Below are 21,336 nucleotides of genomic sequence, written 5' to 3'. Positions count from 1 at the left end.
TCACGATTCATCCTTTAGCGTGCGCGAAACTTTGTATCATCATACGTTCGAGTTTCATTCAAATAGTCTCTCATAATGGTTTCATGACCGAGTTTGTAGAGAAAGAAGAAGATGAAATTGATTCGAATTTGTAGAGAAAGAGAGTTGTATTTATAGAGAAAAAAAATTGATAAGGAATTTAATATGGTGGTTAGAAGGGTAGAAAAGAGATAAATTCAAATTCAAATTTTAGGGCTCCAAGAGAGGTTGTGGTTGGAGCTGAATTTTAGAGGATGAGCTGAGACTGTAAAATTTGGGTGGAAAAATAATTTTTAAGGTCTGAGACAGCCCTGATTGGACTTTTTTTTTTTTTTGTTGAAAGTTAAAAACTTGCTAGTAGTATATGTAGGATAACTTTTATATTGATATTAGGCTTTTGTCGCATTTGTTGTTAATTTAGTCTACCCCTTGTATAAATACTGAATTTGCCACTGCCGACCATTGAATAAGAAGAAAAAGAAAGAAAGCTAAGAACCCGTTTAAGCGAGAATTGTTTGCTGAATTCTACTTATTTTCTCGACTTTTCTCTTACTTTATACGAACTTTTGGTTTATCCCTATCTTTGTTTTTTTTTAATTATTTAACATGAAGCTAAAAGAACAATTCTTTACATTCCAATGATCCAAATTGTTCACATGCACACACATTTGAAATTAGGGAACTATTAATCATGGACTTCCCAACTATTGATTTTGAGAGATCATATTTAGTAAGAATTGACTAGCAAATCAATCTCATACTGGTTCTTTATTAGGGAGTAATTAAAAAACTTCGGAAAATGATTCAGTCATGTTTAGGCCAAATTACCAAGTAGAATTCTATAGTTCGTTATTTATAATTCACCACATGTAAATTAATCGAATTTGGACGGTGATTGAGTTATTATATATGTATATGTATCTTTCATTCTCTTTCGTATAATAAAAAATGATTATGCTAGATTACAAATCTTTTGCTTGTGCCCCTTTTGAAAATTCAATGTGTTTCATGGTTTTCACTAATATATTAGTACGTACAAAAGATAGTTCATTATTTTAGTGGAAGTTCAAATTATTGTTCCAACTTTTGAATTTTTCCACATAGTTTACATGAAATTTAACTTGTATCAAACATTTTTCCTACATTCAACCTAGAGGTAAGACTTTAATTTCAATCAAAAGCTTTGGATTCTTTAGAGAGAGAAAAGTCCAACCCCATAGCCATGGGAACCCCATAAATGCAGAAAGTGTATTTATTTTGTACTACGAAAATATTTTATGCTGAAAAGATGTATCAAGTTCTTTTTGAAAGTTTGACTGAATTTGGATCGTTATTTCTATGAGTCATTCATCTTGACAGTTAGTTTTACGAGCATTCATCTTTTAACGACCGAATTTCAGTCAAATTCCAAAAGGAACTTGATATTTGTCAACATAACATTGCGACCTAATCCAGTCCACACATAAATTTCTACATAAATAATCAATTATAAACGTGAAAAGTCATATATGTCACAGTATCTCCATGTATGTCACTCGCTTGACATTTGGGGTTTGTAGATTGATTTTAGGACCTCGGTTTACGAGACCTCATATATTTGAGATGACAATATACAAATGTTGTTTTTTCAACGCATAAGTACTCTAGATCTGTTCATATCTTGTATTTTACCCTTTTTCTGTTTCGTCAATTTAAATTAAGTTGTTATGTGAGCGGCACGTAATAAACCGAGACTATGTTTTAATTAAGACAAAATCGAGAGAGATAGTAATCTCAACTCTACCAGCAGAAACAACACATGACATGACCCTAAATAGACATATAGATGTATATATTATTTAGAGTTTTTATGTGTATAGAAGGAGAAAATGATAGGAGAGTTCTAATCCACCAATAAGCAAAAATGAAATTTTTAGGAGGGTGAAGTGTTGAAGTGGACTGAAGCTATAGTCAGGCCTAAGCTTTGACTTATTATGGTTTCTCTCTCTCTCTCTCTCTCTCTCTCTCTCAAGTATGTCCCTTTATTCCTAGCTGCCTTGGTCTCTTGAAAGTTTGTAATATCTCAACAAAGGCAGCTGTTTTCCTTTCATTTCAGAGATATAGAAATTGAAAGATTTGTGATCTCCTCAAAATAGGGTGGTGGGTATAAACACCAACCAACCAAATAGAGAGAAGCTAAAACTATCATCAGGAAAAGTTGAGAGAGAGAGAGAGAGATGGGGAGAGCTCCTTGTTGTGACAAAGCAAATGTGAAGAAAGGACCATGGTCACCTGATGAAGACTTGAAGCTCAAGCAGTTTATAGAGAAATATGGAACTTGTGGGAATTGGATTGCTCTCCCTCAAAAAGCTGGTGATTAATACTCCTTAAACTTCTTCCTTAATCTCTTGTTTTTAGCCTTTTAGGCCACTAATTTGGTGGTTTGGTTTTTCTTTTCTTTGTTGGGGTTGGGGGACAATCTTTTAGGTTTGAAAAGATGTGGTAAGAGTTGCAGATTGAGATGGTTAAACTATCTCAGACCTAACATAAAGCATGGAGAATTCTCTGATCATGAAGATAAGATAATTTGCACCCTCTTTGCTACCATTGGAAGCAGGTATACCCCCATTGACCTTTTCTCTTATATCAAACCAACTCTTTCATTTTCGACATACCAAAGTTCGAATTTTATAGTTCACTTGCATCCGAGAGATCAGAGTTCGAATCTTACTGTTTTAAAAAAAAATCAATTGATATACTTTATGTAGATCCATTCCATGCTAATTTTTTTTTCATTTATGACTACCAAATTTATAAGATGATTTCTTCTAGTAGGAACTAATGATGTAACAAAATTGTCATTGAAGGTGGTCAGTAATTGCAGCACAATTACCAGGCAGGACCGATAACGATATCAAGAACTACTGGAATACGAAGCTCAAGAAGAAACTTATGATAGCATCATCATCAAAAATGGTAGTTCCTTTCCCTCATCACCATCATCAACCACTACCCTTACTCCAATCTTTATCTCTTCATCATCAAACTACATTATCACCATCACCACCATCAACATATTTCTTCACAGATTCAACTAAACCTAATTTAGAACTTTCAAATCCTCTGAACAACACTAGTATCATCACTTGTCCTAATTTTCCTCTACAAGTCATTCAAGAGAGCTTACTGGTTCCTAAAACCCACCACCAATACACTCCTCACATGATGGGTAGTGATCAAACTAGTTGCAGTAATTCTTCTGATGGAAGTAGTACTTCTAACCAATTTAGCTTTAATGGTGATCATTATCAACAAATGGGTAGTATAATATTTGAGGGTAATTACTTCAACAACTCTGGGTTATCATCAAATCATGAAGATCATCAACATCAAATCATAGATTTTGGTGAAGATTATGGATTTAGTTCTCATGATGATCATGAAAGACAAAATGGGTTATGGGGAGAATTAACTAGTAGTACTTCATCAAATCATCATAATCATCTTCATAATGATCATTATAGTACTATTGAGGAGATTAAACAACTTGTTTCTAGTACTACTAATACTAGTAATAGTAACAACTTCTTCATGTACTATTAACTACTCATGACTTGGTAAGTGATCAAAATCAGAAGATTTGAAAGGGTAAGGTGATAAGTAGTAAGTAGTAGTAGTATTGAATTCAGATTAGAAATTAGGGTTTACCCCATTTATCTTGGGGGTTGTGTTTGAACTTTGGTGAACCACTTTTGATAGTACTTGGGTAAGTGAAAGTTTCTTCTTTGTGTTGCATTTCTTTTTGTGAAATGATTGATGTGTTTTTTGTTGTACTTTTTTCACTAGTTTTCCACACCATTTAAAAAGGAAAAAAAAAAATGAAAAGTCATGGAAACTGAGGAAGCAATGTCTGGCCATCATTCAAGAATCAAACACCCCAAAAAAAAATTACCCACTTTTTATTCTAAATTATATATACTTTAAGATTGTTTTTTTTATTGGGAAGTTGGTCAAGATAATGCTAAAAGAGTTTTGGATTTTATGGCAATTTGATGAGTATAATATCAATGACTTATTGCTAATTCCAATCCAAAGTCTTCTTACTTGTATAAACTAAATAAGTATAAACTCATTTAGTAAAATACATCAATTTCCAAAGGTCTATTCTATATAATGAGCTAACCAAACAAGTTTGGGAATATGGTCGAGTTAATACCCAAATGAATCACACCCAAAATGAATTAGGTAAAGATGAATCAGAATCATATCTACATTATCTACCGATTGATGGTCAGGCTTGTCTTTTCTCATGAATCATGATGCTGATCGTGATCGAAGACCATAACGATGTCGACTTAGGGACGACAATGATAGTAACATTATTCTTAAAATAGTTAGTACTTTTGATTAGCCAGCTGTTAGTATTGTTTAAGAAAATAAGTTAAAATTAGGGTTAATTCCGTTTTGGCCCCCGATTTGTGACCAACTAGCCGTTTTAGCCCCGAATTGTGTCCGGCAGTTCGTTTTGGCCCCAAAAAATTCCTAAATGGCCCCAAATTTTTTCTTACCCCCCATGGCATTTCTGTAATTATCTTTTTTTCTTTTTCTTTGTCCACCTCATCTAACAATCACCACATCACTCTGTCCACCTCACCCTTCTTCTCCGGCGAAAAGTTGCCGGCCGGAATAAAAAATTCCGGCCGGCCACCTTTACCAAAAAAAAAAAAAAAATTCTTCATCTTCTTCATTTCTCTCACTTCTTCATCTCCTTCTTTCTCTCTCTTCTTCTTTATCTCTTCTTCCTCTTTCTTTACTTCTCTCTCTCTAACCCCTCTCTCTCTCTCAATATAACTCCGGCGAAGGGGCGGAGCCCCTTCGCCGGAGAACCAGACCTTGAAGGTCTGGTTTTTCTACAACCAGATCCCGATCTGGTTTCAAACCAGACCGGGATCTGGTTGTTGCAACCAGATCTTTTCTTAGTACTATTTTGGAGTTGAAAAAGTATTTTTCTAATAGAATGTCTTTTCTTAGTACTATTTTGGAGTGCAATAAGGTCAAAAGCTGTGGGTTCCTCCTACCTACACTAAAAAAAATTGAAGAAAAATATAAGGGATATTTTGTTGGACTATCTTTGGTATCAAAAATCATATCAAATGAATTTTTTTTTTTTTTTGTTGAAGCATATCAAATGAATTAAGTAAGAAATATAATTGCATGGAAAAAAGATCAATAAAAGAGATTTTTTTCAATAGAGCTGAGAGATAGTGTGATAAATGTTCTACAAATGTTAAATTAGGTCAATTTGAGAAAAAGAAAAATTATGGCCAGTCTCTCCGTAAATTAACGGTTCTGATCATAAAAAAAGGTCACATAAATAAACAATTAAAACATAACTATTAAAGAATCTTTATAATTAGTAAAAAGGATATTAATTACAAGAAGGTAGTTGGTTCAAATCATCAGTCAGGTTGTTCCTAAGACTTCTTTTCTCCTGCAGTATGTAATACTTGCATAGAAAGATCAGAGTTCGAAACTTACTATTTCCAAAAAAAATTGTTCTTACATGTTTTGAAGTGAGAAAGAGCTAAAATTAAAGACAGACGAAAACAACTTTGCTTTATAAGAGAATTTTACGAATCAATGGCGGTATTTCCATCATCATAGCCAGTATAATGGCCAGCTCTATTCATGAATGAGAGGTCTGGTCATATTGTTAGTGTATCAGCTTGAAAGGATGGATTCAACTTCAATGTCTTTTTTGCTAAGCTGCGTATGTCATCTCTTGTTGATTCAGAAGATATTCGAACGAGTTCCTTCACTGATCCACTGCTCACAAAATCTGCTGCATTTTCCTCTGTGCAGAAATCAGATGGGTATTTATACATTAGAGAAACAAGTATTGGCTAGAAGCATCACAAAGTATTTTGTCATATACATCGACGTTTGAAGTTTAAAATGTAAAAATGTTAAGTGGGCATTGCATAATTTGATTAGCAGTCCTAAAGACTAAGTTCATGGTGATTGGAAGACGCAGAACTCCGTTTTTTTGTCTCTACGAAACATGCTGTTATATATATATAATATAAAGTAGCTATTAAACACAATCTTTTCCGAGCAATCTTCTGCTCGATTTCAAAGGATACGAGAAACTTGATCCTCAAAACAATGATAGCCTTGCCATTTCTCAACTAATTGTGGTTTCTAATACCAGAAAGTGCAGAGACTTTCTTCTGAACACTTAAATTGACAGTTCGATTCTCTTCGAAGGAATGCTCTCTATATAAGCTGAATATCTATAAAGTTCTCTCAAGTGTTAAGCGTACCGTCTAACATGAACTAAGGCTATGTTTGCTCTGTGGGTTAGTTTACCATGTATGGCTTTTTAAGGATAGCGACATTTCATGTTTATTTGGCTTTAGTAGAAAACTGAAAAGAAACTCATTCATTGAAGGTATAGATTAACTTGACATGGGATGATATGGAATTTATGAATTATCCCTGAACTAGTTTCTGATTTTGTTATAAAAGATCAGCAATTAACAGAAGGGCCATAAAGTTATCAATTGAGGAAAGAGTTCTAGAGTTGGGAGAGAAGCAGAAGAGGTAGCTTACCATTCTGAGCTAGATGGCAAAAGGCGAGCTCAATATGACGTCTGGTTGAAGTCGAAGTAGTACTACAGTTAGAAATTAACCATGCAAGTGCCCCGTCGTCCATAAGAAGTGAACGTCCCTTTCTGTATCCTGCATCGATTAAGGAGACGGTTAAATTCTTAGAAAGGTGACCTGAAAACAGAATTGCAATTCTCTAAAGGTGAGATCACGTTTATTGACCTTGAACTGTACCCCGTGCTTCACATTTAGCGAAGTTCGCCATTCCTCTTGCAATCTGTGCTATGACATCAGTATTACCAGATTGGCCCATTCCCAAGAGTGCATTGATTGCACCCTCTTCTTTCAGCATCACGTGTAACTTTTCTGTGAATAAAACTTGTTCATTAGCTTACAGGCATAAACATCAACATGAACAATTGCTAGTCCTTACAAACTTCTCATAACATAGACAAGTTGCAACTTCATGTAATTTACAGGCTCCCTCTACATAAGGGTGATTGGAAAAATGAAATAGAGAGTAAAATACAGGATCTTTACAAATGAATCACATCAAAATGTTTTCCACAAAATATGGAGACTTCAGCATGAATAGATCTGTATTGATGATTAATTTACCATAAAAGGGAACCTGGTCGCACAGGCAAGAGAGCATAACAAGGATTGAGCAAATGAGGTATATACAAAGAAGGTTATCTCAGCTTACGGTTTCCACATAAATTTGCAATTGCTCCAGCCACCATTCGAAGCGTTTGAGGATCGTCAGTCTTGGATGCTATATTTGCTAATAAATGAGCACCCCCTTTGCTCACGATTAAAGCTTGATTCTTCTCTGAAAATATATGCAAAGGTTTTAGAATAACAAATGCTCATAATTCGAACAGAACTCAATTCAAGTTCAAATTTAGTCAGGTTATAGCTATGAACTAATAAATTCTCTTTAAAATCGTGGAGTATGCTTGGTTTTTCACATTGCAACATAACAACAAGATACATCTTTAGAAAAGAATAGTAGGATGCTCAGTGGAGATATTGACCACATTAAGTAAAACAGAATCCCAGCCCTATAGCAAAAGAACACTAGAATTGGAAGGAGTACCACTCATCGCCAGGTTTGCAACAGCTCCTGAAGCAACACGGTAAATTGTCGTATTTTCTGATGACCCCAAAAGCATGAGAAGAGCATCTAGGCCCCCCTCTGCGACAATCTTCTCCTGATTCGAGTCTGCAATTAAAACGATATAGGTTTCACATCCATGAAATATTTTTTTTTGAATCATTTGAATTAATATTAAAAAGGAAAAAAAAAAATTACAAGGGGAGGAAGCTTATTTTACATAATGCTAACCTCCCAGTTAAAAACAAAACCAAAGAATGACATAACAAATTTCATTCTCCTACTCCAAAGGTATAACTATTACATTCCTTTAACCTCATCCTCATTGATAATACAATCTAAATGCTTGTCTTTGAAGATTTTGCTGTCCCTCTCTTTCCATATGCACCAAACTATGGCCGCCAGAATCATGTTCCACACATGTTTCTTTCTTTTCTTTTTCCTGATAAGGTCCCATTGATCCATGGCTTCTTGGATGCCACTATTTATTTTATTCATTTACATTTACGACTTAATTTACTTTTACTATTTTTTTGATACTGAGTATCGATACAATTTCTTATTTCGAGGTGAAATGCTTCAAGAAAAAGTCGTGGTTGGAAAGGTCATAGTAGCAAAAGCCATTAGAATTTTTATTTTATACACCGGAAGAATCAACAATGAAATTTATAGTAAGAGGAAAATCCGTCGACTTTAGAAATCGTGAGGGTTCAAGTCCCTCTATCCCCAAAGGCCCCTTTTACTCCCTAAGTCTTTATTTAGATTCATACTCTTTTTTTTTTATTCAGCACTTCAAAATTCGCTATGCTTCTCATTCACTCTACTCTTTCACAAATGGATCGGAGAAGAAATGCTGGGCTAAATCGTCGTATCTTTCTTCGATTCCTTATGAGAGATGTCCAGTCGATTAGAATAGAAAGTAAAGAGAGTAGTTTTCCTCGTCGTGTCCTTTATATGGAAATCAGAGGCCAGGGAGCCATTCCTTTGACTCGGACTGATGAGAATTTGACTCCGCGAGAAATTGAACAAAAAGCTGTTGAATTGGCCTATTTCTTGCGCGTACCAATTGAAGTATTTTGAAATGAACTGAAAAGAATGAATGCTTTATTAGCATTGGGGAAGGAACTAAGGAATCTTCTACGGCTTGCACCATGACCATGAAATATTATTTTGCGTTTCTTACTTCCTAATTCAAAGTGAAGTCCATCAAATTTGAAGAATTATCTTAACTACCCTGAGTAGAGTGGACAATGAGGCTGTGCTGGCCTCTTTGGATAGAGGAAGAAAGCTGGTCCTCATGAGGCTGTGCTGGCCTCTCTTTCAGTTCATTTATGTCTCTTCCTAACATTTCTGCAAGTGTTTTGAAAAACGTGGAAGCTAAGATTAGGAACTTCTCGTGGGAAGAAAAGGAGGAAGAGAAGAGAATCCGTTGGGTGGCCCACAATAGTATTTTAAGCCCATGGATGACAATGGACTTTGTCGACAAAGTGGTTGCAGCGTGGAGTGGACAATGATGCTCCGTGGAGAAGAATAATTATCTACTAGGAAACCTCGGGACTTGTATAACTGCTAGGTTTGGCGAGGATAACTAACTGGAGAAGTTCAATGGCATTACTGGAATGAAGTTGGGGGAACGGAAGTCTATAAACTTCTTCTGGGCAGACACATTTGGTGTTACATAAGGCGCCTGAAGAACATTAATCGTTCTTTTTATAACATTACACGAGGAAGTCAAGAAGTGTAAGGGAGTATAAAGAGGAGAGTGGTACTAGTCGGAATTTACACCTCAGAAGAAATATAAACTATTAGGAGATTGATGAAGTTATTCATCTGATGACAATATTGGAAGCTAAGAGAGTTTCCAGCGAAAAAGATAAAGCCTCTGGCAGGAGAGGAAGGCAATTTGTTGGTGAAAGGTTGTTATACCAGGCTTTTTGGAGAACTGCGTAGAGAGTTCCAACAATAGTAAGCTTATCTGGAACAGGATACTTCCGACCAGAGTGAGTTCCGTTTTGAGGGCTGCTGCTCTGGAGAACTTCATCCAGAAGATATACTAATTAGAAGGATTCTTGCAGACCTAACAGATGCCTTCTCCGCAACCATTTATTTCTGCCTCGTGACGTAGCAAGGGGAGTTTTGAGCTTCTTCATGACGAGTTTAAACTTATAATGGCGCATGCCCCAAAAGGTGCACAAGTGCTTTGAGCAATGGGGAGGGCTTCTATTAAAAGGCTAGCATACTTGGTAGGTGATTCCTCGTGCCATCATTTGGGAATCCGTAAAGCAAGGAATATATTATGTTCAACGGGAAGTTGGTGTCATTGACTACTCTGGTAGAGAAGATCCAAGGATAGCTCTACTTCTGTAGCAGGACAGACAAGTAATCTAACTTATTCTCCTAGTTGGAATTTCCTTTGTTCCAAGAAGCCTTAATAGAACATTTTGTCTTTGGGTTTGCAGTGCTTTATTAACTCAAGTCGGGAAACTGTGGTTTACCGATTGTTTTTCCTCCTTCAATATCAATTCAAATTGTTCAAAAGGAAAAGGTGAGATTAATGGATATTAGCTACCAGTGAAGTGATGAACACAATTTAGAAGTGAGACTTTATCAAATAATAACATACTACGTACCTTCAGCTGCGAGGTTGGCTACCGCTTTCACAGCATGGATTTGGATATCTAAGTCCTGAGATTGTAACATAGCTATAGTCTTCTCGAGACCGACTGGAATGTCAAGTCAAAAAATAGTAAATCGAGATATTCCGAGGAGTTAGCACAAACAAAATTATTCTGTTAAAGTTTAAAGTGGTTGTAATCTTGCCTTCCTCAAATATCCTGGCAACCCTTGGTATTGACTCTCTGTACTGGAATGACCTGCGCAAACTCATTGAGTTTCCCAAGACTGGATGTACTTTTCCATTTTCATTCAAAATTTGACTCTTATCCTGATGAACATCAAAACATAAGGGAACATGAAACGCATGTTACAAGAATGTAATGCGTAGTTAGGGAACTAAAAGATGTACCTCTATGTCATCAACGTTTTCAGACACCAACTTTTTTAGTTTGACGAATTCATCTTCTATGTACTTTCTTTGCTTCTCTTCAACTGATAGTTGTTGCGTCAATTTATTAAGTTCTTCACTTAGAGTTACCTTACATAAATATTTGAAGTGTCAAGAAACAAATTGTGCAAAAAGTAGTACTCGTGACAAAGCAATGTGAAATATCAGCACTAGATCATTTGCAAAGCAAAATAGCGCTAAACAAAAACATTTTTCGCCATATGATAACCATACCTTCTCCGATAGTAGCTTCACATTTTCTGTTTTTAGAGATTGGAAGTCATTAGCGGTTTTCTCATGCAGCTGGCACGTTTTCTGCAACTTAATCCTGAGATCATCAATCTCCCGTTGACTCTGACTCTGAAAAACAAGAATATTTGCTTTGGGTAAAAAATAAACGCAACAAGTTATGAAATTCAACAAAAAGTGCAAAACAAGTATTTAAATATTGGCAACATGGCACTTGCAGATAAGTTGAGAAGAAACCAAGGAACTTCGGAAGAAAGTTTTAGTTATACAAAAGGAAAACATGATACAAAAAGGAAAACTAACTCAATCAAATGGTACGCAGAACAGTCTTAGAGGTACACGTTGACCGAATGTTGCCCTTTTAGGCATCGATTGGCACGTGATGTAACTTGTATGTTGAAAATATAACAGCTTTGAAGCACAGCCTTACAAACCATTTACAATTATATCGACATTAATTTAAACTTTACATATTCATACTATTCTTTTGACAAAACCATGTTCATGCGCTATTTATACATCAAGAAGCATAACTTAGTAATAAATATTCAGGACATCCAACATGTAAGTACTTTTAATTGTGAATGGGTCGAAAAAGTAAGTATAACAGTGAGAACGTTTTAAAGGATAATCATATAAAGGCCACATTATGACAATTGGATATCAATTGAAGCACATTATACCTAAAGTCAAAAGATAATGCAGTTGAAACAGAAACAAGTTGGAAAAATACTATCTGTAATAGTTCAAGAAAACCAATATTTTCATTGAGTCCAACGACAATGCAGCTGAAGAAGAACATAGAGAACATAAAATCAATTATAGCCAAAAAATGAAATTAACCTCAGTTGATTTTTGTTGATCACTTAGAACTTGCTGGACTACAGCCAATTGTTCTTGTGCCTCTTCAAAACGGGCATGCTCATCTTCTATTCGCTCAACCAAATCAGAAATTTTCTTCTCATACATCTGAGTAGTGTCTGCTAGTAACTTCTGGTAAGAAGAGCCTTCAAGCTGATTTTGCTACCAACACCAAAGAAAAAGTTCATAATGAAGTTCAGAAAGATCATGAATAATAACAGTTAAGCGAATAGAAAATGACAAAGAGAACATTTGTTAGTAGTATTTCAGAAAAGTGAAATACCTTGCTCTGCTTTAAACTCATTTCCAGCCGTGCAATTTGGGCATGCATCATCTCGTTACGTTCTTTATGAAGCTTTAACTCATCCGACATCTTCTTATTCTCTGATACCAAATGGTTATTATCCTTTTCTAACAGCTGCATGCAAAGTGTACATGTTTAGACAGAGTAAGCCCCCACAGATAATCTTGACCACAAGTATAATGAAATATAGAGATCACTGGAAACAAGAACACTGTAAATAAGGACCTAGGCATTTTTAGTATTTCATATAAAAAATACAAATAATGAACCAAAATAAAAGGTAAGTGAATATTAAAACTTGGGCACGTGACGCTCTCTAATCACATAAAAGCATTAGATCTAGTACAAGACTGGATGAAGACAGGAACCTAATAAATTTGGAGAAACGTATGCATGCATTTACAAAAGAAAAAGTTACCCGGAATCTTGCATCCAGGCTTTTCTCTACTTCAGCAAAGGAGTTTCTATACTCTATGAGCTTCTTTTCCATAGCTTCCTTCTCATCGTCTCTCACTTTCTGCCGTCTCTCATTTTCTGCAGTTAGAAAGTCGACCTGATTCTCAAGTTTCCGGCATAGGCTTTCGTAGTCAAATTCTTCCTTGAGCTTCAACATGTTGACTACTTTCATAGCCTGCATCAGAGTGAACTAAGAATAAGAGGGCTTTCAATGACAAAGATTACTTACTGCTTCTTAGTTGTAGAAATACTTTGATTGAGTTTATAATAGCAAAACAAGAAGACGCAAGGCTGGTTCATGTAGCAAAAGAAGCTAGTCCAAAATTTCCAACATAAGATATGAACCCACTAGGGTAGGCTAAGTCTAGGAATGTCCATTCCATCCGCAACTATACACATTAGGTGGACGATGCTTCACCCATAAGTATCGAAACATCAATTTTTAGAGTACTAACCCGTTGTCCAAACATTATTGTGCTAGAGGTTTCTGCATGATGGCGTGCAGATGGTCCTATCGTAATTATAAGGGAGGTCCTCGCAGAACCTGTTTGATAAGAACGATCATGAGTTGCTGTGCGAGTTCAACTGGCAGCAGGATAACATATGTTGATGCATAAAATTGTTTGAAGTTTTGTTTGAGAAAAATGTAATATAGGAAGATTTTTTGAGTAATTTCTTACTAAAAGAATGATTCACACAAAAATTATACTGTAAGGCAAAAATGTCTTATCTATTTAATTTTACTGAGTTTTTATCTGAACAACATTCTGCTCTGATCCATTGGGGAAACTAGCTAAGAAGGGTACTTATGACCTACTTTATAACAAAGTTTCACATCTCAACAGGCAGCATACATCAACAAGGAAGGTGATTTTCGTAAATGAAAGATGATAGAGTTCCAACAGTGTGCAGTTAATTTGCAACAAAATGCATTAAAAAAGAAAATAGGTAAGTATAGGTGGATCAGTCAAGAATTAAGTCTACAAACTTCGCATGTTTCTACATTTGCTACAGTTATACCAGTAAATCATTAAGATATAGAATAGGAAATAGATAACCTCCAAATGAATCACGAAGCATTCTTGTAAGCTTGGAATCTCTTGTTGGTATATGTGTACTGTTCTCAGCTAATGCATTTATACACTTCCCGAGAGAGGTGAGAGAAAGATTAATGGATTTAGCTTCTTCAAGTAAGTGACCGTCGCTGCTGCCTGCAAAATAAGTATACATGCAGTGAACTGAGAAAAGGAAGATACTTGGAAACTCTAATTTACCATGTAAAACTCCCTTATAAATGTAATCCCTCTCTGACATATCTTCAAGGATATTTTGTTTTCTTAATTCCTGAAGCCATCATTTGGGCCATTTGGAAGGCCAGGAATGAGGTCATCTTCCGTGACAAAATTCGCTCAGCAGAGCATATCATTTTCTCTTCGAAGTGCTTCCAGTTCCATTGGAGCAGATCCATCCCGGGCGTTAAGATAAATTCTTTTGTGGATATGGTTGAGAATTGGGATGCTTTTATCTTTTTCTTGTAAATTTTTTTAGCTTTTTTAACCCCTAGGGGTTTGTAAATTCGTTTCCCTTCTCTTAATTCAATCAAATTATTCAAAAAAAAAAAAGGATATTTTGTTTATATCCCTATAAACTTCATAGTAAACACAGAAACCCATTTAAAGTATGGTGAGTTTCCTACCACTAGTTATCTAATGTAACTAAAAGCTCCCAACCCAACCCCGATTCTGTTCCTTAAAAACTTGATAAAAAAATCAAACAACCTTGTATACACTCACTTTTCTTGGAGAAGGATAAGAATGTATTACAGATCAATTACAAAAAATCCTAGATGCACTCACTAAATATTCAAAGTTTCAAAAAAAACAACAAAAAAGAATAATTCTATTTTCAAATAATCCACACACCATATTACTATGTTAATGCATCTTAAGTTAACTAAATATAGGTTTTAGAACTGAACCAGATTTGTCAATTCTTTCAGAGCCTGCAAGATCCACGATCAGCAGCTTGCATTTATGAAGAGTATTTAAGCCATTGCCAATATTATGTCTGGTTTCCTTTTCCTGAGGAGGGACCTCATTTTCAAATTTCTGCTGAGTCGATCTTTGGATATAAACCTACAGGAAAAGAAAGACAGCTTCTCAGAAAACAAATAAAATATTAGTAAACAAAACAAAAGACAGATTTACGCAGTAATCAGTTTCTTGCACAATGAGTTTGCAAATTTGCAACAAAGAGGAAATGTTTTAAGTACGAGATCCCCACCATAAGAATGGCATGACTACGTGAAGATTCTGTGTTCATCTTTGTATTCGCTGCATGGCGGTTCACCTCACCAATTTGTAGCAGTTGCATGAATTGGTTCAGATCTCGTACTTTGACAACTGCGGCACCAGGCAATGCCACTTCACCAGTCTTGGGGTCCTCAGAAATAGGAATATTGTTTCTTTCTGGTGCTAACAAATCTTGTATAGATTCCAAGTACAACTAAAGCCACAGACAATAGCTATAATGAGTAGCAGAACAGCAAAGGAAGAGCATCCTATACAAATCATATGGAGAAAGTGGAGAAGAAACAGAACTTAAGTATAATTTTACCAGACATCATATATTGATTATTATTTATTTATTGGACTAATTGAGACCAGACATAATATACATTAAATACTCGTTTTCTATAATATAACATGTAATAGAAGTATAGAACCATATACATGTAATACGCTCACCCAGATTTTCACCCTTGACAATCTCGCAGGGTTATAAGATGAAGCTGGAAAGGCCAAGTAGATACATTCTAGAAGATTGTTGTTTTTATGCGGTCTAAGGTGAGTACCCATTCTTTGGTCATAATCTTCAAGAACAAACTAATCCTAGAATAAAATTCCAAAAACAAGTTGTATCGAGTCTTAAAATCTTCCAAGTTATATTGAGTATTACAACAAAAGGCTATACCTGCAAATAGGATATTTCAACAGTATCAAGACCAGGAGACGTGTTGGCAAGTATGTCTTCCATTGCTCTAACCATGATTCCACGCTCGGATGGATCATGTTTGCCTAGTCGGCCAAATGTATATGTTTTACCTGTACCTGTTTGACCGTAAGCCATCACGGTCCCGTTATAGCCATTTAACACACTCTGCAAGAGTATTTCAAAGGGAGAGAAATATGTTTTAAAGCTCAGACGTGCAGTCAAAATTAGATGTTCACTTGAAAATGAGTAATTACAGAACCACGACTTCAAATTAGTTATCAGTTGTAATAAAGATTAAAAGATTTTTCATTGTTACCACAGATCAAACATAACTTTCATGACAAAAATAGTGGGCTGTGAGTGTTCCAGTATCTAAAGATCTAGAATAGTGGCATGCTGAGTGTTGATGTGAACACTTCTGATGCGAACCAGAAGGCTCATATGTATTGCAATCAGTCCTACATTGCTCTGGAAGATATTTCCAGACATAAGCTACAATGTACCAGCTTGACTTGCACATTGGCTAGCTAAACAGTCAAGCGAGGAAGCTTGGGGTGGTTTGGGATAGGTCCTATACCAAGATAGAACATTGTGTCAACCGTTGGAACTGAGATGAGTGGGCCTGGTTGATTCCTAAATAAGAGAACATATGGCTGGTTTTGCAAAGAGGTGTAAGGTCATGTTGGGTGTGTGCCAACTTCTTTTAAAACGGAAGACTAAATATCCTTTTCATGTAGTTTGTTATAAAAAGCAGACAACGATTTTGAAGAAAATCTTGCTTCTTAATCACTTACCTCCACCACAGGTTTCGCCACCACCTCATAAACACGCCTCTGAGAAGCAGTTTCTGTAAAAACTTCATCAAATCTATAAGAGTCAGAGTTCCAATTGTTCTTCTTCAACATCAACCTCTTGAGCTGCGCAAGACAAGAAATTCATGTTAACAGAATTTCTAATGGTATTCAACTAAATAAATCATGTAGATAGTGCCTGATGAAAATGGAAAGAAAAGATTCTTTGGAGGCTCTCTAAGGAAATCCTAACACCTCTGGCTGTAGTTCAATGCAATCAGCAGCATCAGACTGAAGATCTTCAGCATTCCTAGGCCGAACTCTGACAGCAACTCTGACTCTCGAAGGCTCTGATGGAAATAGTAACAATAATTAACAACATTCAAAATAGTATCACGGTTTTTCTGTAACGATTCTTACCATATCAATCTGTTGTAAAAAAAATACCCTGCTAGTTATCACACAAACAATAGGACAGAACAAACATTGGTTGCAGAATCTATTACTACCAGAATTGATGATAAAATACTGTACTTTTTCCTATTCCAAATTCCATTAAAAAAACCCATTTTAGGTTACATATGCACATCTAAATACCACACCTAAGTCACCCACAAATACATGGCATGACAAGTAATCTCTTTCGAGTATCAGTTCAAACTAAATGTTCTTGAAAAATGAAGGTGTTTCCACATTATTGATTCAAATGAAAATTTAAAAACACAGTCAGGGCAGTAGTTCAGTTCAATGTGAAGAAATCAGATAGGATATACTAGTTTCCAAGTCTAAAGTGCTTCACCTACATAAATAAGATAGTCAAGAAACAAGAAGATCACTAGGTAAGCAAGAAGAGGAAAACCTGAATCGTCGTTAATGGAGGAGGATGAAGAAGATCGTGAGTTTGGGGTGACAGAACGTCGGGAAGAATTGGGCTTGGAGCGAAGAGGAGGGTGACCGGTGCTACTTCCGTTCTTGGAGTGAGAAACTGGTTTATCAGAAGACCGATTTAACGCTTTGGTGGCGGAATTCGACGCCATGGAAGAAACAAGGAACCACAATCGAAATGTGGAAGAAATAAATGAAAGGAGGGAATGGGGAAGAGAGAGAAAGTAGTAATAAGACTGCACAGGCACTCCATCGAGTTGATGCAGGCACGATCACAGAAAAATTACTATAATATTAGAGAAAGAAGACAGAGAAAAGTTCAGAGAGCGGAAGAACTTTTCCCGCGTTTTTTTACTTCTCGCGTTTTCTTTACTCTCACTTTTTTGATCAATTAGATCGAAAAATTAGGGCATATAGGGTTTAAAAGGTGAAAATTATAATTTACGCCCTTCCTGTGTAGGTGTTCGGAGAATACCTCCTAAAAAATTGATACTTACGGTTTTACCCCTCCGAATAAAATTTCTATCATCATAGGAACCTAGAAAGATAATTTTTATCAAGGTATATAGAAGAAGATTTGAAATTTCGCTTTCACTGAAATCATATGAAAAATAAATAAACAACTTATTTATTGAGTAGACTTTTCTTAATCATATACTAAATCTGAATTTTTTAAAATAACGGTTGATATGATCTTTTTATTATATTCATATAAATTGGTGCATTATAGAGATTCTTATGAAAGAAATAGAAAAGATTTATTTCTTAATAGAGATCCATAACAATTCAAGGAGTTCACTTCCAATGAAAACGAATGCAATTCTTGAGTTTGTACATAGAAATTACAACAATTTTTTATGTACAAATAAACAATTGGATGTGATGGATCTTGGGTGATTGACCTACAAGAAATCCCACTGCCAATAAACCTTGTCAACAATCCCTCCACCACTTCGAACCGCGACATGAAGTGTTTCAGAAGCAGGAGGTACACCCCAAAGTAATGGTACAGCAACTGTCATGGTTAGCTTTTCGTGCAGACCTCCCCTGCTCGCCTTCTCTGCAGCCACAACCTAAGGAGAGAGAACACCGAAAGCTCAGCCAAAAATTAGAAAATCGAGAATACCAACTTATAGAGGCATTTTTGTTCAAGAATGGTCGGTAAATATCTATAAATCACGGATCACTAATTTGCAGATCATAATGCTATTTCATCTTCTCTGGTACCTTCTACGAGTTAAGTTTAAGTGAAATAATAGCGGAAAGTTGAGTTCACGCGTTGCTCGTAAGAAATTATGGAGTTTACGTACTTGCCTGCTGAAAGTTCAAACACATAATGCTGAAAAAATAATGGAGACCTAATACGTCCAACTTAGAGGTTGGTCTGCTGTATCATGATTTTGAGTCCACAAGGTTAAGAGGACGTACATATATATGTATATATATACATAATCTTAGAGAGAGAAAGAATCTGAACACAGTGTAGTGCAGCCTACGCGAATAGCATACCTCTCCACCATGCTCCAAGACTGTGTCTTCCACAACATCACTTAACATCTCGATGGAGCGACAAAACCCAAATATGCAGAGCCTTCTGCCCATGTCAAGCCCCTACAACATGTGGTTCTTATATATCGGTAAGATGTTAAGGCACACTAACAATATCCATGTAGTAGTAGAGAAACAACAAATATAATGGTCGCTTACATTTGTTGCTGCAATATCAAAAAGTGCACCGAGACAAAGTACTTGGTTAGGGTCCATGTAATCACTCTCCTGAAAACGCTGGATCCTTCGAGAAGCCTTTGATCTTCCATGCTTCTTCTACACATAAATTATGCAAGCGACTCAATGCAAGTACTTTCCAGATGAAAAATCAGAGTTCAAATCAAAAGCAACCTCAAAGTCTATAGTTAGTACCGATATGTTGTATACTCATCGATATGAAAATATCACTTCTAATCCTAAATTTAATATTGGACAGTAATTAAGAGACAACATACATCTGAAGAAGTGATTCTTTGAGGGATCAAAGAACCTCCAATTTGAACAAGCCCATCAGTTGTAAAAAGTGTGACTCTATCCTCCGGTACCCATTCAATAGCTGCAGATCCATGTGAAGCAATCAACACGAAAGTCTGAAGATAAGATGTTTGTGTATTAAGAAAAATAAATAAATCGTGTAGCTAGTTTTTAAGTAATTTTCTCGAACTGTCAAACATTCCAAATACCCATAGTTAACTTGAATGTGTACTAAACCACAATATTTTTTTTTAGCAATGTGGACGGATCGCTGCCTCAAAAACACACAAGTACATCCCAAACAACAATACAACATGCTCAAGCAAACTCATTCCGTTAGAGTACGCAGCCATCTTGGGCTACAAACTTCTCTTTCCGGGAATTTCTACTTCTTGGGAAGCAATGATCCACACATTATATATATTCTTTTTATCGGAACATTCACTTAAGGGCTGCCTGTTTATAAGCCCTCTAAGAACTTCGTTCAACCCTTGTTTTCTCCTTCAATCTAATCAAAACGCTCAAAAGGAAGTATCTGCTAAACCCATAAATGAGCTTGTTAAACTTTCAGGCAAAAGGAACAATTAACAAAGCCTCAAGTTTTCCAATTAAGAATCCATGAAAATTTATCTATGAATCCAAAATTTAAATTAGGGCATTAGGGAGGTCGCTCAATAACACCCAAAAACTTGAATTCCTGCAAAAAATCATGCTTCCCATTTCACCGAACTCCTCTATTAGTTGGAACAAGGTAGACCCTTTTTATGTTCTTCTGAAAAATTTCTCCAATTGGTATCCTAAATCCTAGATATCAAAGGAACCCACAAAATTGTTCGTCTAAGATTTCAATCGTTCTTCCTATCTATGTTGATACCCTAAATCATTTCACACTACATCTAGGTTTTTCTCCTAATTCAGTTCTCTAAATGTATAATCATCATACAGTTTAAATGAAAATCCTCAATTAAATTGATACATTAGAAATCAAACATCACTAATAATAGGACATATAAAAAGATCGATCCAAGAATAGAGTAGTTCAGGAAGAGTTAATTACCGCTATCTCCATCAGGGAATGAAGACTCCCAAGGATAGAAACCGAAAGAATCGTCTGAATCTTTCCCAGCAGCGCAACGAACAAAACGAGATGATCGAAGATTATTATGAGATGTAAATTTAAATTTGTCTAAGAAACAAGACGATTGTTTATTATTGGCGGGAGAAAAACGACAACTGTTGGTTGGGGTTCTTGAGAATGGTCGGAAAGTTGAGAAACAGAGAGCAGAGGATTCCGCCATAATCTTCAACAAGATCTAGAGAGAGAGTTTTAGAGAGAGAGATGAAGTGTTGACAACAATGACCGATTCTCATATGAACTCTGTTAAAAAGAATCTTTAACGGCGGCACGGGACAAGATTACGTGAAAGTATCTCCCAACCAATGAATATATGAGGGGGGATTGACCGTTAAGTGGCCCGTCAAGTGGACGGTGGAAGATAATAATGGAAGGGCGTCTGAAGGCGACCTTCCTCTTTTTTTCTTTTTACTCGCCATTCACTCTTGCCACTTTTTGTGAGATTTGGAATGGTCTCAGTGTGTGTTGTTCAAGCTCGCCTGAATAAAAAGGGAGAATCGGGTATGTCGCCGTTTAAATCATATGACTTAGATTTTGGAAGAAATGCACTACCTTTAAAAAATATCTGAAGTGCATGACAAGTTAAATTCTAATATTTCATGGATAAATATCATTTTTGGACACGCGAATCAGGACGAAACATTCTTTAAAATCAACACGGAGCAGCCACTATGGGACATGAAAATGCCACAAAAAGTAAGAACTTCCATATATTTTGACTAATTAGGGATGGAAAATGTGTTGCCCTTTCGTCAAAATTTGGACAACCTCAAGTCAAAAGTTACTGGTTCAAGATAAATTCGTGCAGAAGTGAGGTATCTTGAGTACCTACTTCAGCATCTAGAAATTGGT

The 21,336-nt window shown here is 35.9% G+C and overlaps 3 protein-coding genes across 5 annotated transcripts; 1 reads left to right on the top strand and 2 right to left on the bottom strand.

Annotated features, from left to right (window-relative positions):
• Positions 1-1,878: 1,878 nt before the first annotated feature.
• LOC147546401 (transcription factor MYB17-like) lies at positions 1,879-3,830 on the top strand. The gene is made up of 3 exons (XM_086634435.1): positions 1,879-2,370; positions 2,485-2,614; positions 2,865-3,830. The coding sequence occupies exons 1-3, from the start codon at positions 2,235-2,237 to the stop codon at positions 3,598-3,600; spliced, it is 1,002 nt and encodes a 333-aa protein (XP_086490561.1). The 5' UTR covers positions 1,879-2,234; the 3' UTR covers positions 3,601-3,830.
• Positions 3,831-5,399: 1,569 nt separating this feature from the next.
• MRH2 (Armadillo/beta-catenin repeat family protein / kinesin motor family protein) lies at positions 5,400-17,835 on the bottom strand. Its single transcript, XM_086632792.1, has 20 exons — positions 17,302-17,835; positions 16,698-16,792; positions 16,446-16,568; positions 15,631-15,816; positions 14,941-15,162; positions 14,636-14,792; positions 13,716-13,868; positions 13,113-13,201; positions 12,620-12,832; positions 12,181-12,315; positions 11,880-12,059; positions 11,022-11,147; positions 10,749-10,877; positions 10,544-10,667; positions 10,354-10,446; positions 7,706-7,831; positions 7,313-7,438; positions 6,829-6,972; positions 6,610-6,738; positions 5,400-5,851 (listed from the first exon to the last, which is right to left on the bottom strand). Exons 1-20 carry the CDS (start codon positions 17,477-17,479, stop codon positions 5,703-5,705), a joined length of 2,877 nt encoding a protein of 958 aa, XP_086488918.1. The 5' UTR covers positions 17,480-17,835; the 3' UTR covers positions 5,400-5,702.
• Positions 17,836-18,066: 231 nt separating this feature from the next.
• Positions 18,067-20,817, bottom strand: LOC147546399 (D-tagatose-1,6-bisphosphate aldolase subunit). Of its 3 annotated transcripts, none has more exons than XM_086637411.1 (5): positions 20,407-20,817; positions 19,331-19,431; positions 19,035-19,151; positions 18,837-18,938; positions 18,067-18,400 (listed from the first exon to the last, which is right to left on the bottom strand). In XM_086637411.1, exons 1-5 carry the CDS (start codon positions 20,645-20,647, stop codon positions 18,230-18,232), a joined length of 732 nt encoding a protein of 243 aa, XP_086493537.1. In that variant the 5' UTR covers positions 20,648-20,817; the 3' UTR covers positions 18,067-18,229. The 3 variants fall into 3 exon arrangements, with proteins under 3 accessions (XP_086493537.1, XP_086493539.1, XP_086493538.1); XM_086637413.1 differs by having other exon boundaries at positions 18,067-18,533; positions 18,776-18,938; positions 20,407-20,769; XM_086637412.1 differs by having other exon boundaries at positions 19,035-19,148; positions 20,407-20,727.
• Between the last annotated feature and the right edge of the window lie 519 nt (positions 20,818-21,336).

This window comes from Eschscholzia californica, unplaced genomic scaffold (assembly GCF_041429995.1).
Source record: "Eschscholzia californica isolate CP2 unplaced genomic scaffold, dmEscCali1.0.p SCAF_4, whole genome shotgun sequence".
NCBI classification, from domain to species: domain Eukaryota; kingdom Viridiplantae; phylum Streptophyta; class Magnoliopsida; order Ranunculales; family Papaveraceae; genus Eschscholzia; species Eschscholzia californica.
Note: the sequence above shows the minus strand (reverse complement) of the source record. Positions and strands in the feature narration are given on the sequence as shown.

Coding starts and splice junctions, on each gene's coding strand:
- LOC147546399 (XM_086637411.1), bottom strand. CDS start 20,647: ATGGCGGAATCCTCTGCTCTCTGTTTCTCAACTTTCCGACCATTCTCA. Junction 19,152..19,330: donor AAAGAATCACTTCTTCAGAT/GTATGTTGTCTC, acceptor ATTTATGTGTAG/AAGAAGCATGGAAGATCAAA. Junction 18,939..19,034: donor TTGATATTGCAGCAACAAAT/GTAAGCGACCAT, acceptor CACATGTTGTAG/GGGCTTGACATGGGCAGAAG.
- LOC147546401 (XM_086634435.1), top strand. CDS start 2,235: ATGGGGAGAGCTCCTTGTTGTGACAAAGCAAATGTGAAGAAAGGACCA. Junction 2,371..2,484: donor TGCTCTCCCTCAAAAAGCTG/GTGATTAATACT, acceptor ACAATCTTTTAG/GTTTGAAAAGATGTGGTAAG. Junction 2,615..2,864: donor TTTGCTACCATTGGAAGCAG/GTATACCCCCAT, acceptor TTGTCATTGAAG/GTGGTCAGTAATTGCAGCAC.
- MRH2 (XM_086632792.1), bottom strand. CDS start 17,479: ATGGCGTCGAATTCCGCCACCAAAGCGTTAAATCGGTCTTCTGATAAA. Junction 14,793..14,940: donor GTAGTCATGCCATTCTTATG/GTGGGGATCTCG, acceptor CTTTTCCTGTAG/GTTTATATCCAAAGATCGAC. Junction 7,832..10,353: donor AGCCAACCTCGCAGCTGAAG/GTACGTAGTATG, acceptor TTTTAATTGCAG/ACTCGAATCAGGAGAAGATT.